Genomic DNA, 16,505 nt, shown 5'->3' on the forward strand with positions numbered 1-16,505 from the left:
TATCTTACATTTAGAAATGTTAATTGTGCTGAGCAGTACGCTTAAAGCGGACCTTTACCCCCTTTCACTAAAAATCACATCAGCATAAAGCTCTGCACACTGATGTGAAATTATCTTACAATCATTAGTTAAATAAACTTACTTTTATTTTGCTTACAATTACTGTTTTTCCACTTCTTGGTCCTCAGGCATTAGTGATGTAGCCTCTGCCTAAGAGGTGCATCCTGGGAAGGTTACATCACAGTACATTGCGGGGAAATCTCATCTGGAAACTGCATAATCTTGCGAGATCTCAGGAAAGGCATTTTTTTTTCTTCTGACATGATGTGCATGCTCACATGTTCAAGTCACATGTGCCAGAATTCCAGAAAGTAAAGGGATATGGATTCATCTGCCACTAGTAAAAATGGCCACTGTGAGAAGAATAGGGAGAAAAAGAAAAATAAGATATGTAAAGAGTAGAAAGCCTGCACGTCTCTATAGACATCTGTTTGTAGATTGTCATTACTAAACATCCTAAAATTGTCTTTGTTGTTTTTTTAAAATAAGAGTAAAGTTCCTCTTTAAATATTACATTTTTTCTGGAATTCCTCCTGAAAAATTGCAGTGGAATTCCTGGTATGTAAGGGTGCCTAGACACTTCTATGCCTACAGCCTCATAGTTGTATATCTTCAGTGTGACATCTGCAGCCTCTGACTGCTAGTCTCAGGGGATTAGGCTGTGATCCAGTACTGTCTCTACTGTGCCACTTAAAGTGATATCAAAATCAAAATGTTTTAACATTATTTCAAATGCTGGCTAAATTCTCACAAAGAATAATGCTTATTGATGTTTAAAAGTTTTAGTTTCCTGCAGAAAAAGATGCTCTCCTAAGCACTGGCCCTGATATCCTGTTTTAGGGTGGCTCCTTACCCTTGCAGGGTCCTATGAAGCCACCCTTGTGTGTGTGCTAGTAAGCTGTGTGTGTCTTCACAAACACACAGCAACAGCAAGGCAAAACACTTCCCTCCCTCTGCTCCCCTCTCCTCCTTGCTCTTTTTTCCTTCCGCGTGCTGGAGACTGAGCTGTCCCTTGTGATCTTGTACTGGACAGGAAGTTCAGGAAAGAGGATCTGAGAGAGTTGAAGTCAGCTGTTCTGAAACATGATGACTGTAAGTTTTTGGGTAAGACCGTAAAGAAACACTTTGCAGGACAATGTATATTTGTTTGATCAGGCTTCATTATTGAATACTTTTCTTTAGCTTTTTATCAACGCGTTTTTAAGTAAACCGTTGTGCAGTGAAAATATGACAATCCTAGAGTGACAATGCTGCTCCCCCAGTAGATTGAGAGTTGTCACACTAGGACAGAAAGTGTTTTAGGCTACACCTCCCCCTCTCTTTATTTTAATAACATAGGTGGACCCGATCAGATGCCCAATGCTAGTCTATGGGTGTTACCCCCGACTCTGGCCTTGTGATGCAAACAGAACAATGTCCTGTTTTGATGGACCCAATCATGCCAGATCGGGGGGGTAATCTGATGTAAATTGACACATGTCTATTTACATCCAATTCCACATAGACCGACAAAGGGTCCAGTTATTTCAGTTTTTATCCGTACTGCTCTGATCAGGAGGGGATCCGTGCATGGATCCCCTCCTGACCAGCCTGTGTGAAAGGGGCCTTGGATGAAAATAATTGTAAAACCTTAATAAAGGAAAAAGAATGCAGCCATCTCACATCTAAGGATAAGTAAACTGCAACAGATTATATTTTTGTTACTGGGTTTAGATACACTTAAAGCAGAACTCTGGGTAAAAAATATCATTAACACTTGCAGTGGAGCAAAACCTACACTGCAATTAAGTGCTTGTTTTTGCCTAGGGTCTACTGCAGTGGTCTAAGGTCCTGTGAGTCATCATGTTCTATACAAAATGTATAGGACGTGAGGATGCAGAGGGACATTCCATCACTGTAGTGGAGGAGGCGACAGGCTTGATGGAGCAATGTCACCGTCGGCCAGCTCGGAGGATCAAGTGAGTATAGCTTGCTATTTATCTCTTTTAATATTTATCTATTACTTAGTTATTTTTTACCCTCGGCAAAAACGAGCACTTAACCCTTGCAGTGCGGGGCTACCCCCACACTGCAAGAGTTAATACAATTTTTGTCCAGAGTTCTTCTCCAAATTCACCCATGCAGACAACATGTAGAATCTATTGCCAATGGTACAATTCACACTCACCATGCTCATACCCCATCACTCGCACTATTGTGGATGGAGCAGAGTGAGTTATCACCAGCATTGCCGGGCAGCAAGCCTCTGATCTTAGTACATAAGGCCCTGTTTGAACAGCCTTACAGTCTGCCAAATTGTTTTGCTGCAGCTAATAAAATAGCAGAAAATCAAAGCTGTGCCAGTAGCCGCTCTACTCATATTTTGTTTCCTGAATAAAAGAAACAGCAGAACATATTTTCCTTTCACAAGGAAAAAAAACGCTGTAACATCCTATTAGCACATCCCCTATCTTCCCTTTGTTTATGTTTTGAAAGTCCTGTTCGCTATTCTTTGTGCTGTAGTACTGAATATGTTAACACCTTGTAAATAAACTTCTTATAGTTAATTATAACTTCAGTATAATGCTTTGCGAGAGATCACGGATGTGCTTAAAAAGCCCCCACAGACTATTTATTTTTTTGGTTTACTCCGTACAATGAACTTTTGATTAAAAATCACGGTCTACAGAATCAATGGCTTCCACTAACTATAATGTGTTCTTGTCTAGCTACTGCGTAACATGATTTCCTTTACCCATTTGAGCCCCAGAGCCCTTCCTGCGCCCCATCTCCCACACCCATGTCCCCAGATTGCTTTTTTTGCAATCAGTAGATGTTTCCCACCCTATGATTTTTTTTTTCAATTGCAGCCAGTCCTAACATATTATATTTTGTTGTTTTGTAGGTTATAATGAGGAAGAAAAAGGGAAGGATTAGACAAGAATACATTTTGCTATAATTATTCCCTACACAACTTTTACATAATTAGCACAGTTATAATTGTGCAGTACAATTATATTTCATTCAATACATAATCAGCAAAATCTTCTAAATACAAGAATACCACATAAATGTGACTGTGATGAAATGTGAAATGTAATGGTCCAGCTCAAAGTCAAAGGTCACCTTCCAATTTAGAGGAACTATTTTGTAAAATTGTGATGAACTCAGGAATAGACAATCGGTATGTGTAAATGTGCTATTCAACCCGTATTCACACTAGTGTAACGCGCTTGCTGTGCCATTCATTGCTATTGGCCCCCGAACCACGCCAAGCAAGACTTACATCTTTGTGCTCGCAAACACACAAAAATGCATGGTTAAAAAACATGGGCAGGCCAAAGCTCAAAAAGGTACATGGCTTCTTTGCCACAATGGTCGCATGTAGGGCAGCTCATTCATTTAAATGCGCAACAAATGTACAAAAACGTGCACAAACATGACACCCGATGTCCCGCGTCACAAAGTGTGAATAAGATGATGAGTCCAGTTTGTGTGGACTGGAATTAGTATGACCATGCCATTATCAGTGGTTTGGAAATGCGTATTCTGAATGACATTGTGCATAATTGACACTCATACACTTAGGGGTTGATGCATGAAACATACACCCAGCTATATCCTGGGAGTATGCCATTCACGCAGCATTCCTGCTGTTAGATAGGCCGAAATTCCTATGCTTCTCGGCTCCATCTAGTGGTAGGAATGCTATGCAAACAGCATTGGCCTGGTGTATAGCTGGGCGAACATTTTATAAATCAACCCCTAAGTGTAAATGCCACTTAGGGTGCCTGATATGTTAGCTGTGAACTGGAGGTTATAGGTAGTGGGTAATTTTTTTTTCTTTTTTCTTAATCAGCTTCACTTGTTCATACCACAATGTATGTCACATTGAGCGAACTTACTTGTCACATTGAGTCAACCTAATTGTTTTATAGCAGTTGAAACAACTGATTACTCAAACGTCACCTCCGGTGAAGCCACCCCATGTACAGCTGATTTCAGCCGATATACGGCTGAAATCAGCCGTACCAGCCTGAAGTGAATAGCCGAACAGCGTTCGGCTCACTTCGCTTTAGGTCGGTCATTCACTCGGCTGCCTACGGCAGCTTAGTGAATAGACCCCAAAGTGTTGGATTTTTTCATAACATGGCAAATGCAGTGCACACATGAGAATGTGTTCCATTTGAAAGCATTAGGGTACATGCACATGGCTGTAAACAATATACACGTTTTTGTGGCCAAAACATTTTGGCCTATTGATCAGTAAAATGCTTGTATTTAGACGCATACACTATTTTGCCAAAAGTATTGGGACACCCATCCAAATCATTGGATTCAGATGTTCTGTGAAATTTCCTTGCTACTAAATATTCCAAGGTCAACTGTTAGTGGTATTATAACAAAGTGGAAGCAACTGGGAACAACAGCAACTCAGCCATGAAGTGGTAGACCATGTGAAATGATAGAGCGGGGTCAACGCATTCTGAAGCGCACAGTGCGTAGAAGTCGCTAACAGTCTGCAGAGTCAATAGCTACTGACCTCCAAACTTCGTGTGGCCTCCAGATTGGCACAACAACAGTGTTTAGAGTGCTTCCTCGAATGGTTTTCCATGGCAGAGCAGCTGCATCCAGACCTTACATCAACAAGTGCAATGCAAAGCGTTGCATGCTGTGGTGTAAAGCACGCCGCCACTGGACTCTAAAGAAATGGAGACATGTTTTCTGGAGTGATGAATCACGATTCTCTGTCTGGCAATCCGATGGACGTGTCTGGGTTTGGCGGTTGCTGGGAGAACGGTACTTGCATGACTGCATTGTGCCAAGTGTAAAGTTTGGTGGAGGGGGGATTATGGTGTGGGTTGATTTTCAGGGGTTGGGCTTGGCCCCTTAGTTCCAGTGAAGGGAACTCTTAAGGCATCAGCATACCAAGACATTTTGGACAATTTCATGCTCCCAACTTTGTGGGAACAGTTTGGGGATGGCCCCTTCATATTTCAACATGACTGCGCACCAGTGCGCAAAGCAAGGTCCATAAAGACATGGATGAGCGAGTTTGGGGTGGAGGAACTTGACTTGACTGCACAGAGTCCTGACCTCAACCCGATAGAACATCTTTGGGATGAATTAGAGTGGAGACTATGATCCAGGCCTTCTCATCCAACATCAGTATATGACCTCACAAATACGCTTCTGGAAGAATGGTCAAACATTCCCATAGACACACTCCTAAACCTTGTGGACGCCTTCCCAGAAGAGTTGAAGCTGTTATAGCTGTAAAGGGCGGGCCAACTCAATATTGAACCCTACGGACTAAGACTGGCATGCCATTAAAGTTCATGTGCGTCTAAAGACAGGTGTCCCAATACTTTTGGTAATATAGTGTATGTGTAAAATACTTGTTCCATTCCTCGTACTCTGTTTTCAATTGTTTGCACTTCATTTACATACGTACGCATGCACATACATGGGTAAAATGTATGTGCTCAAATTCAGATATTTTGATTTTGTGTTAGAGATCTGGATGCCGCACATGTTTATGCACCTGTGTGCATGTTCCCATTGATACACCTGCATTTTGATCCATAAACATAAAATGCTGCACATTGCGATTTGTTTCATGCCTTTGGGAATGTGGCTTAGTTCTCTGCATTGCTCCACATTCTGCCTGCATTGCAAAGTGCATTGTAACCTGTACAATGTGAAGTCAGTGCCTATGAACTATGCCGTCTGTGAGCTGGGATAGGCTGCTTTCATCACAGACTTGTGAGATGTTTTGCTTTTTCTGACAGATTCCCTTTTACTAACTATGATAACAAAGACAACCCTCTGAATACTAAATAATGCAAGCACAGTTTACAATAGATGAGATTCCCTGAGCAAAACTGATGCAGGTAATAAAGTGCTGCAAAGCATTTCTGCCTAACTGGCAGGTGAGGGATTATTGTAACGCAAAAAAATAAAAAGTCTATCTCTGTCTAGAAGAATAGCAGTCGTACAATGTGATTTTGGAACATTAACAGATATCAGGATGAATATATTTAGTAAATGTCTCACTGAGAACAACAGGCACTGAGATATCCGCCTGCGCTCAAATGAGTTCTGTGAGCCGAATGGACCTGCCGCGTTCATCTTCCCAATTCACATGCCAAATCTTAATGACGTTCACTCTGTTAAAGGAAACCTGCACAGAGAAAATACGGAGGCTGCCGTTGATGACCTCTCCTTATGAAAATGCTAGTTGCCTGGCTCACATGCTGACCTCTTCGCTTTCATTTTTTCAGAGTCGCTGAGCTGGAACAAACAGCTAGATCAGGGACTCCGATTTCAGTCTGACTTTTTAATCTGCATGTGTTATTTCTGGTCAGCAACTCAGAAACTACTGAAGCAAAAGACATTCAGGCAACTAGTATTCTTAAAAGAAGGTCAGCCATGGCAGCCCCGTATTTCCCTCAGTACAGATTTACTTTAAATATATATAGTCCAGTTTATAAAAACAAAATGCACATATTGATTAAAGAAAACATGTGCATACATTGATTTGTTTGCATTTGAGCCTGCAAAGCAATGAAACTGAAAGCAGTGAATCACAGATGCAATGCTCAGATTCCTGCAGACTATTCCCCCAGTCCCAGGTCTGCAAGGTATGGACATTTGGCTACGGGGCTGGAAGAAGTAGTCAATTACAAGTGTGGTAACATCCCTCACCTGGTGCTACAGTAGGATCTATGCAAAGGCAGACGGGACTTGTAGTCCTTTCATTCATAAATCCTGTGAATGGATCTGTAAACAAATAGCCCGCACAGCTGCACCACATTAAAATATACACTTGAGGGAGAAGTACCCTACAATTCAGGTAAGTGGGGGGGCAGGCACAACTCTACATCTCCAAACCTCATCTGAAGATATCACCCAAACCGTCCTCTCTGCTCCTCCCAAGACCTCCTGCTGTCTTGCTACCTCAACGCCTCCTCCCATGCTCGCCAGGACTTCTCTAGAATCTATTCCCATCATCTGGAACTCCCTAGCACAACCTATTCAGCTATTTCCTATACTGTCTGCCTTTAGGTGATCTTTAAAAACCCGTCTCTAAGGGGAAGCCTATCCCACCTCCTCCTAAAAACTGTACATCTTCTCCTTCAATCAACTCATCCCTCACAGGTATTACCTTCTGTATCACTTGCCCCTCCTTGTAGATTTACGGGTCCTTAGACTGCTGCAGTGGAGGGGGAAGGAGGCTAGAAGGACCGATCTAAGAACAAGCTAGCTCAGAGCTTCGGATGAGTATAACTTTGTTTTAGCACCTAGACAAAAACAAGCAGTTAACCCTTGGAGTGTGGGGGTAGCCACACGGCAAGGGTTGATAAACGTTTTGCCCAGAGTTCTTCTTTAAAGCTTTGTTGCCTTTTCTCTTACAATAATTGGTTACTTGTCACAGAGAACATTTCCATCATTGTCTCCAGACAATGGAAAGCACGGATTACTGCACCTCTACAGCCCAGCTATCAAAATGGATGTCAGAACTGTCCCATCACTTGCTGTTATGGCCACTCTAATTCTTTCCTGATACTCTCAGTAGCAGTGCAACATCAGTCAGGACCTCTTTAAAGTTACACTAAACTCAGGAGTTAAATCTTAAAAATGCATCCAAATACCTTAACTAGTAACAAAACTGTCAATGATTTGTGTATCACTCGGCTGTAGATCCTCAAATGATCTCTGAATTCATGCCGACACTGTCCTTCCTTCTACTACTTTTGTTCCACATGGTCTCTGTGTGTGTTGTAAAGTAGTCACCGCTCCAAGCTCACTCCTGTAATGGACTACAATCTCACCTTTAGTTTACTAAATTGTATTGAGATTGTAGTCCATCACAGGAGTGAGCTTGGAGTGGTGGCCACTTTACAACACACACTGGGACCATGGGGAACAAAAGTAGCCACCCTCCAGGAGGAAGGACAGTGTCAGTACCAATTCAGAGATGATTTGGACCCCATTCACACTGAGCTACATCAGAGCTTTTTCAGCGCTGATTTGGGCTGAGCGACTTTGAGAGACATTTAGCAACATTGAGTTACAGTGCACATATTGTCGCACTACGCAGCGCTACTTTTGGCATGGACTTCGTAGCTGCTACATTGGGCTGTATCCAATCAAAAGCAGTCTTGATATGACACAATTCTTCTTCCTGTTTCCTGCTTATGCTCCTGCTTATATTTCTGTGAAAAAGTGACACTTCTGTAGCGTGACGTAGCGCAATGTCGTGCAAATTCGTGCGACATTGAGCTCCACCATTTAGGTCTTTTAGGCCAAATCGCACTAAATCCGCCGAAAAATAGGTCATGAGGATCTGCAGCTGACTGATACACAACTATAAGATACATTTCTGTTAATAGTTGAGGTACTTGAATGCATTTTTAAGATTTAACTACTGACTTTAGTGTCACTTTGAGGCCCGGTGCAGACCTGAACGATCCAGGATCGTGTGTCCCGGGATTGCGCGATCCTGCACAATTGCAGACAGCGATTGCTACGCGGCCCTATTGATTTCAATGGGGTACATCTGCACAGCAATCGCAGAAATAAGGTACATGTACCTTATTTTGGTGATACACGACGCTTGGCTGTTTTAGCCGTGATCTTGTTTGGATGCAGTGGCGGAATAGCGGCGGGAAACCACCCAATCGCCCCGGTGCGACTGGGATGCCATTAGAAAATAATGGCACTCACAGCGCGATCATCTGTGATTGGCGTCTCTGTGACCGCGCTGCAAACCGTGTGGTATCGTGCATGATTGCCGTGCAGTCACAAATCGCCTAAGTGTGCACCCGCCCTAAGTGAATTATGCCTTGGAATCGAGGCATCCCTAATATTTGGATAAAACATAAAATGTTTTGACAATAACCCAGACAAAACATCCAGTGCATGTGTTTTCATGTATTGCATACAATATTTTGTTTTGTTTTCTGATAACAACCTTGCAATCTTGTTTTGCCAGCTTCCCACAGAGAATAGTGTGATCCTGTGTATCTGCCCCCCTTCCCCTAGCACTGCGATGAAAGGGTTACTCCAGTTAAGCTGTGGTCATTGAGCTGTTTGAATGAACACATCCACAAGTATGCCATAAGGTCCCGCCCACCCCGCAGAGGCAGCCTGTTATTGGTGTCCCCGGCTGTCTATTCTGAAGCCCCACCTTGTATTCTTTTTACTATGAAATGGGGAGAGTTGGTGGGTTTGGGAAGGAGAGATGAGGACCAGACAGGGGAGGGATGTGCAGCGGGGGCCACCAGCATCCGAGCAAAACAACTTCACTAGCCTACATCCCTGTGCAGCTGAGCTCTGCGATCACAGCCCAAGTGGGAGTCTGTTCTGATGGGGAATAAAGAAAGTTCTGAGCTCTGGACTACCTGGGAGACGATCACCGATCTTCACTAATAGCCTGCAAGTACTTCTATGGCACAGAGTCAGCATCATGTCCTCCAGCTGCTTCCCCAGTGATGTCGGGACCCTCAATCCATGCTGTGGGGTGATGATCTGGAATAGGAGGTGATGATCAGCGCACCCTGTGCTAATAGGAGCTCCCTAGTCAAGCTGTCATAGTGTCACCTGTCAAGTTGGACCTTGTGCAGAACTAGGAGCAGTTTCTTTATGCACCTCCCATGGTCGGTGGCTGGGGAGCCTTCTCTTCTTCCATGTGACGATCGTGCATGCTGTGTGCAGCTATGGGCAGCTCAGGATTGTGGAACTGGACCTCTTACCAGAGCCTGGCCACACTGGTCAGCCTCATGCTTGCTATGCTGTTCTGCAGAGGTAAGTGATGTATGGTCCTCCTTATTACATGACCATGACATTTATACAGCTCATATGACCTGTAGAACTTATAAATGCCAAGGGAGACGGATGGAAGCATTAAATCACATGCGCTTTCAGGACTTGCTTAATGGCTCAGATGCCCCGACTGATGCTTTATTGTTCTTAATTGTATTACATGTCATTGATAGCTGGTGTTGATCGCAGTGTATTACTATAAAGCCTGTTCTCCCGGGCTCTGATCTTCTTAATAGTGCCCAGGCTAGGCACACTATTACTTTAACTTAACCCCTTCTTCAGGGACATGCTTTGTAAGTTTTTAGAAAGTATATGATACCCTGTTGAAATTTGCAATTAAAAGGATTCTCTTAATTATAAGCAAGGATTGGATTAATTTTAGGTATCGGGCAGAATCAGTTCGACTTTACAGATCTCTGCTTTTTATGCATTAAAGATCGCAGAGCTGCTCTCATCTGAGTGACAGAATTGCTCCCTGAAGATGAAGGATGAAAACAAGTGACAATTTTCATGCCTGAGATTGCAGGGTGCTTTGGTGCTAGAATCACATGATGCTTGACAATTGCTGCTTTTTGTTCTTAGAGGTATCGTGCCTGATATGTTCCCTGTTCTCCTGTTGGCAAGCTTTGGTGGGTTCCTATGACCTCAGGGGATTACAGATAAGAGGCTGCTTATTGTTGAGCTTGTTTAAATCCCCTGCCAGCCTTTTTTCCCATGCCACTTGAAGACATCCTTGTACAAGTTTATGTCCTGGGGTACCTGGAGAAGCGAGTTTGTCTTTTTGTGTGTGTGTTAAAGCTGTTTAAGTCATCAGCAGAAGTACCAACGTGCCTGCTGAGTCCTCTCTACTTCCAAGGAAATGTGATGTAACCAATAAATATGAATATGAAGCCACATACTGTACATCTGAACAAGATCTTAAACTGAAAGGGCCAATTTTCAGGTATGGCAGCCTTGGCAATTGTTAGCCAATTATCCCTAAAGTAAAACCTGAGCAACACAGAAACTAAGGTGAAAGTTTTCGGCTTGCACTAGGTTTATAAATGCTCCCACTATCTATCTATCTTTCTATCTATCTATCTATCTATCTATCTATCTATCTATCTATCTATCTATCTATCCATCCTTCCTTTTTCTGATTGGGTATTTGTGTTAACAAACAGATATACCTGATATATTAACTTCTAAATCTATCTATCTATCTATCTATCTATCTATCTATCTATCTATCTATCTATCTATCTATATCTATCTATCCTTCCTTTATCTGACTGGGTAGTGTATTTGTGTTAACAAGCAGGTGTATCTGATATATTATTTCCTGAATCTATCTATCTATCTATCTATCTATCTATCTATCTATCTATCTATCTATCTATGTATCTATCATGCAGCTTAGCAAAACAATGCGCTGTTGCCCCCAGTACAACACTTCCATAGGCATGTGCCTAGTTTACCTGCACACCAAACTGAATGTAGGAGGTGATAGTTGTGTTAGGAATGAACATGTTCTGCTTTGGGAGAAGAGTAAAGATGCCCTGTTACATATTATTACTCTGCAGTTTGATTTACTGCTCATGAATTTAAAGGCTTAGGTTTTCAAATAAATGTGGAAGTTACTATAAAAATGACTGTGAGCTCTAGAAGTTTACTGCCCCCAGAAGCAAGATCCAAACCCGTTGGTGAGATTAAACAGGATACTTTAAACACAGACTAGAGAAAAGAAGTGGATCGTATAGTTCTCAGTTTTCTGAATAGGGTATATTTTTGGGATGATGAGTGTTAGCCCAGATTGTCCAGTTAATGTTATACCCATTTGTTCGTTTGAGAAACATGACATACACGGTGGCACTTTATTCTGCTTATGTTGTGTAGCTGAGAGCATGAAACGATCCACCTCAGCACCATGGCAAATGTTTTAGCTGAATATTCAATCTTTAGAAGCACGTCCATTCATTCAGTGTAGCTGTGCACTTATAAAAAAGGTGCCAGTGCTTCACTTGTACAGTATGCTCTTTAAAAGGCTGCAATACATAAGAAATATTAGACATGTCTATTTTCTAGAATCACTGCATGCTAGATAAAAGCCGCAAAAAAAGAAAAAAAAACAGCTATACATGTTTTCACAATTCATTTGAATAACGAAGCCATGTCCTTTATATTTCTTGGCCACATACAGCCATAACTCAGACTTGGCTACTATTGAAGGAAACGGATAGAAATAAGAAATGGGACGATTTACAAAGAGTAGCATATAGAAAAACACTTCATAAGGCTGGATTCACACAATGTTGTCAAACATATGCTGGTTTAAAGATTTATAACATGCATTCATGCATTTTTTTCTCGCATTTTAACACAAGTTGTCTATATACTGACCTGAAAAAAATGAAAAAGTCTGCCTGCAAGTGTCCTATGATATGGTCCATGTAAGTATGTTTTTTAAGACACGCTACATTCATTGATTTTTACGATCTGCGCAGTAATGTAGCAAGATTTGTGCAGGCCGCGTTTTCTGGGATGCACTGCGTTACAGCCCATAGATGTGATCAGGGTCAGCTCGATTCATTTATGTTCCTGTGCTTGTTTTATTTTCCCTGCAGTAGATAACTACATTCTCCTGCAGGGAACTTCTGACATGGGAGCCTCCCTGTTCAAGTGGAGTACGTGCTATGGTTAGAATTTGTATAATGATCTGATTGTGGATTAGAGTAATCATTTATTACTTGCTGTAATTGTATGCATCTTTTCCTATGCACAATTGTGTGTGTATGGGTGTGTGTGTGTGTGTGTGTGTGTGTGTGTGTGTTTAAAGCTACAGCTCCATGCATTTTTCCAAATTTCTTGCATGCGTTTACTATGTGTAGAAAAATGCATCAGAAACTAAAGAACATACACTGACTGATGGAATTTAGTTACAGTTGCCATGGTCCATTTGCCAAACTGATCACAGGTGCACTTACATGAGTTTTGGCTGTGTTCACAATGAGGGGAATTTATCAAAACTGGAGCAGACAGAATCTGGAGCAGCTGCCCATAGTAACCAATCAGCTTCCAACTTCTGTTTGCACTGTTAAGCTTTGTAAATGAAAGAGAGAAGCTGATTGGCTACCATAGTCAAATGCTGCATATAGTGTATGCTCCAGTTTAGATAAATTCCTCTCAATGTGTTCGATTGCCATCCTGTAGTGTCCTATTAGAGTTCAAATGTGCTGACTATATATACAAAGACACACATAGAGGGGAATTTAGCAAGACTTCTTTTAATAAAAATCTGCAGCAGTTGTTCATGGCAGCTAATCAGCTTCTAGCTTTCATTATCAAAGCTTAATGTGACAAGATGAATAGCTGAACAAGAAGCTGATTTGTTGCCATGCATAGCTGCTCCAGATTCTGTTTGCTCCATTTTTTTATAAATACCCCCCCCCCCCACCTCTATGTAGTTTTAAAATGCTCCATAAAACAATGCAGGGTACTTTTCATTAGGCATTAAAAATGCAGCAGTAGTGTGCTACTTTTCCTAAATACTAGGTTGTACAGTTCAGCGGGTTTTGGTTATAAGATATCAGATTGGCTTATGGGAACCAAGAATGTGCTTGAACTTCAAAGCAAAGAAGAGATTAAGCCAAGGAAGGTATGTAAGGTTTTGCCTCCAGGACCCCTAATATTTTAAAAGGTTTCCCTGAGAAACAATTCAGCCTTGTGAGAGCATCTCACTCTTCAAGAATTAAGATCAGCTTTATCTCAGCTTGCTGTTTAGAGGACGGTGATTGTGCCAGAATCCACCAACACCAACCACGGCTGCTGAGAGTTCCTGATTATGGCTCATTGAGATAAAAGGGTAAGATATTAATTTCCTGCAGTGAGCAAGGAACACAGTCTACAGGCAGAATGATGTTATACTTCATGGACTGTTCTGAACAGCCGTACAAAGTTATTACAATGTCAGCATGCTTGAGTTCCAGGAGAGCTTTAATTGAGTGATTCTGGCCCCCCTCATTTAGCTCACAAGCCCTGCCTGGTGAACTGGAGGATTAAAGCATTTAGACGGATGTGGTTCTCACAAGTAGAGAACTGATTCCAACATCCAGAAAATAGTTCTTTCACTTAATTAGAAGTGTTTGAGTTGCACACTGTCAACACAACACAAACATTTTTGCCTGTCTTATTTCTTTCTCGTTGTTTTAAATTAGGAATGATCAAGTCAAGAGAACCACCGGTTAAGCTCTTTTTGATTGCCCTGAATAGCTGCATGTAGATCTGTCTGATCTGTGCAGAATTGCTCAGTTTAGGAATCCAACCAGTCACGAATAATGACTTCTCTGCAGACTGGATAAATCTTTTTTTGCAGAATAAAACCGATTTATCCATTGATTTAACATGGACTAGATTCTTCATCTGTTCATTTGAGACTGACAAGGTATGCAGTTTTCTTTATTTTGAATGCACATTATGGCATGCATCTGGTTTTTGCAAGTGCATTTTACTGCATTTCCATTTATGTCTATGGGCACCAAAATTCACATTGAAGTAAATGCAGCCTAAAGGTGCATACATATATACAGTGCATATATATATATATATGTTTGTGTGTGTGTGTGTGTGTGTGTATGTATGTATATATATATATATATATATATATATATATATATATATATATATATATATATATATATATATATATATATATATATATATATATATATATATATATATATATATATATATATATATATATATATATATATATATATATATATATATATATATATATATATATATATATATATATATATATATATATATATATATATATATATATATATATATATATATATATATATATATATATATTGCAGATCAGTGCAGTTTCTGGGTGACTTGTTGGCTTGGTGTAAACTACATCTAGCTATTTCATGAACTATACCCTGTTACTCAGCCCTTTTTTTGGTGGGGTCAGGCTGTAGTAGGCTATAATCAAAGTTCCAGGAAGAGGTAGGACATGGCGTATGTATGTACATGAACAGCACATTGCATGTGCAAAGTTTTAAAAATCAGCCCCATGTGACCCCACCGTAGGTTTCAGCAACCATGTGACCCCACCTCTAGTGTCTTTGTCCTGTGCATTTGCAGGGCTGTGGATGAGTTATAAATGTCATTGATGTCGCCACTGGTACCTGGACTATAACTACCAGCAGTCCTTAGGCCACTTTCTACTGCTGTAGGGACAACACTGACAATGAAGAGACTACAACCTCACTGGCCTAATAGTGGCCTGCAGTTATACAGTAGAAGGGCACACATTGCTCTTTTGAGTAGGTTGATCATTGTCTTTCTACAGAAAATAAAATCAAGAACATAGTAAATAAAAGTGTCAACGAGTAAGAATTAGCTAATTGCTAATGCTAAAGTAAAACAAGATGTTACACTATAATGTTAAAGGTACATGACCAAGCATATATTTGAAGCACAACTCCTGACAGATATTAAAAAGCACAAATTATTGCAGTTACATGTTCAATAAAAAATATTTAATGTATGTTTAATGTAAAATAAAGGCTTAGTGTAAGTTCCTGATTCTGGCTAGGCATCAGTCTATTTTATTTCATACAGTAGAACTCACACTGGGAAAGGGAGGAGCAGAACTGGCAGCTTACCTTAGTGCATATAAGCCAGCAAAGGATATTCTGACAGGAGGACATTGCTCAGAGGGAACTCATCACTGGTGTACCCTCAGTGTCTAATCACATAAGGGTGGGGAGGTGAAAGGCTCTATCACTTAAGTGCAGCAAAGAAATGTCTGGTCACCAACCGGGCCCTTCTTTCTGGAAAGGCTGTGATAATGTCAGAAATGGATGGACAAGTGGCAAAACATTTTCCAGGTAAAATAACACCTATATACTGTATGTATTTCAACTGTATATTTAGGTGTTTGCTTGTCCAGTCCATTCCAGTTTGAATGTTATCATACACTTGAAGAAGCTCAACATTGCATTGATATACATACAGATAGATAGATAGATAGATAGATAGATAGATAGATAGATAGAGTAGATATCTCAAAGATATCATATTTATTTTTTGTGGACAAGAGGGAGGCGTCAGGCCTTGACTTTTTATATGTCTTGCAGCCTCCAAGAATGACACCCTCCTGCTCTATACATGTCCACCTGGGCCTTTTGGATGTTCGTGCCCCCACCTTTGCATGTTGCAGCATCTCCTGTTGCATTCTCCATTAAAGGGGAGGGTTGGGACAAGGGGCAGGGTGTTGTTTTGCCCCCCCCACCCCCAGCCCAGTACTATGAAGAAAGAGGTACCCCACCAATCAGACATTGATCAGAGCAGGATTCGAAGTCAGTAACTCATGCTGGGTATTATATAGCCACCTGCTCTCCATGCAGACCTGTAATCAGGTAGAAGTTGGTTTTCCAACACCAAATTCCTTTTGAGGCTCTGAGATGTCGCATGACTGCTGCAATGGAAGCTGATTCTGGAAGATGGGAAAAAGTATGTCCCTATAAACTATGAGCATTAGGAATACTCACCAGCACACTCTATATGGTACACTTTAGCCCATTAAAATCTGTCTCTCCCATGAAAGGGCCATTTGGTTGTATTTACCCTCTAAGCCAAATGTT

At 41.1% G+C, this 16,505-nt stretch overlaps 1 protein-coding gene across 1 annotated transcript in view; it reads left to right on the top strand.

Annotated features, from left to right (window-relative positions):
* Nucleotides 1-9,714: 9,714 nt before the first annotated feature.
* The window catches only part of TMEM132C (transmembrane protein 132C), a 374,589-nt gene continuing 367,798 nt past the window's right edge, over nucleotides 9,715-16,505 (top strand). Inside the window, exon 1 of the mRNA XM_018576482.1 lies at nucleotides 9,715-9,849. Coding sequence (XP_018431984.1) covers nucleotides 9,747-9,849 — 103 coding nt within the window. The 5' untranslated portion in view covers nucleotides 9,715-9,746. The remainder of the gene's footprint in view (nucleotides 9,850-16,505) is intronic.

This window comes from Nanorana parkeri, unplaced genomic scaffold (genome assembly GCF_000935625.1).
Source record: "Nanorana parkeri isolate BGI_ZX_2015 unplaced genomic scaffold, ASM93562v1 scaffold68, whole genome shotgun sequence".
In the NCBI taxonomy this organism is placed as follows: Eukaryota; Metazoa; Chordata; class Amphibia; order Anura; family Dicroglossidae; genus Nanorana; species Nanorana parkeri.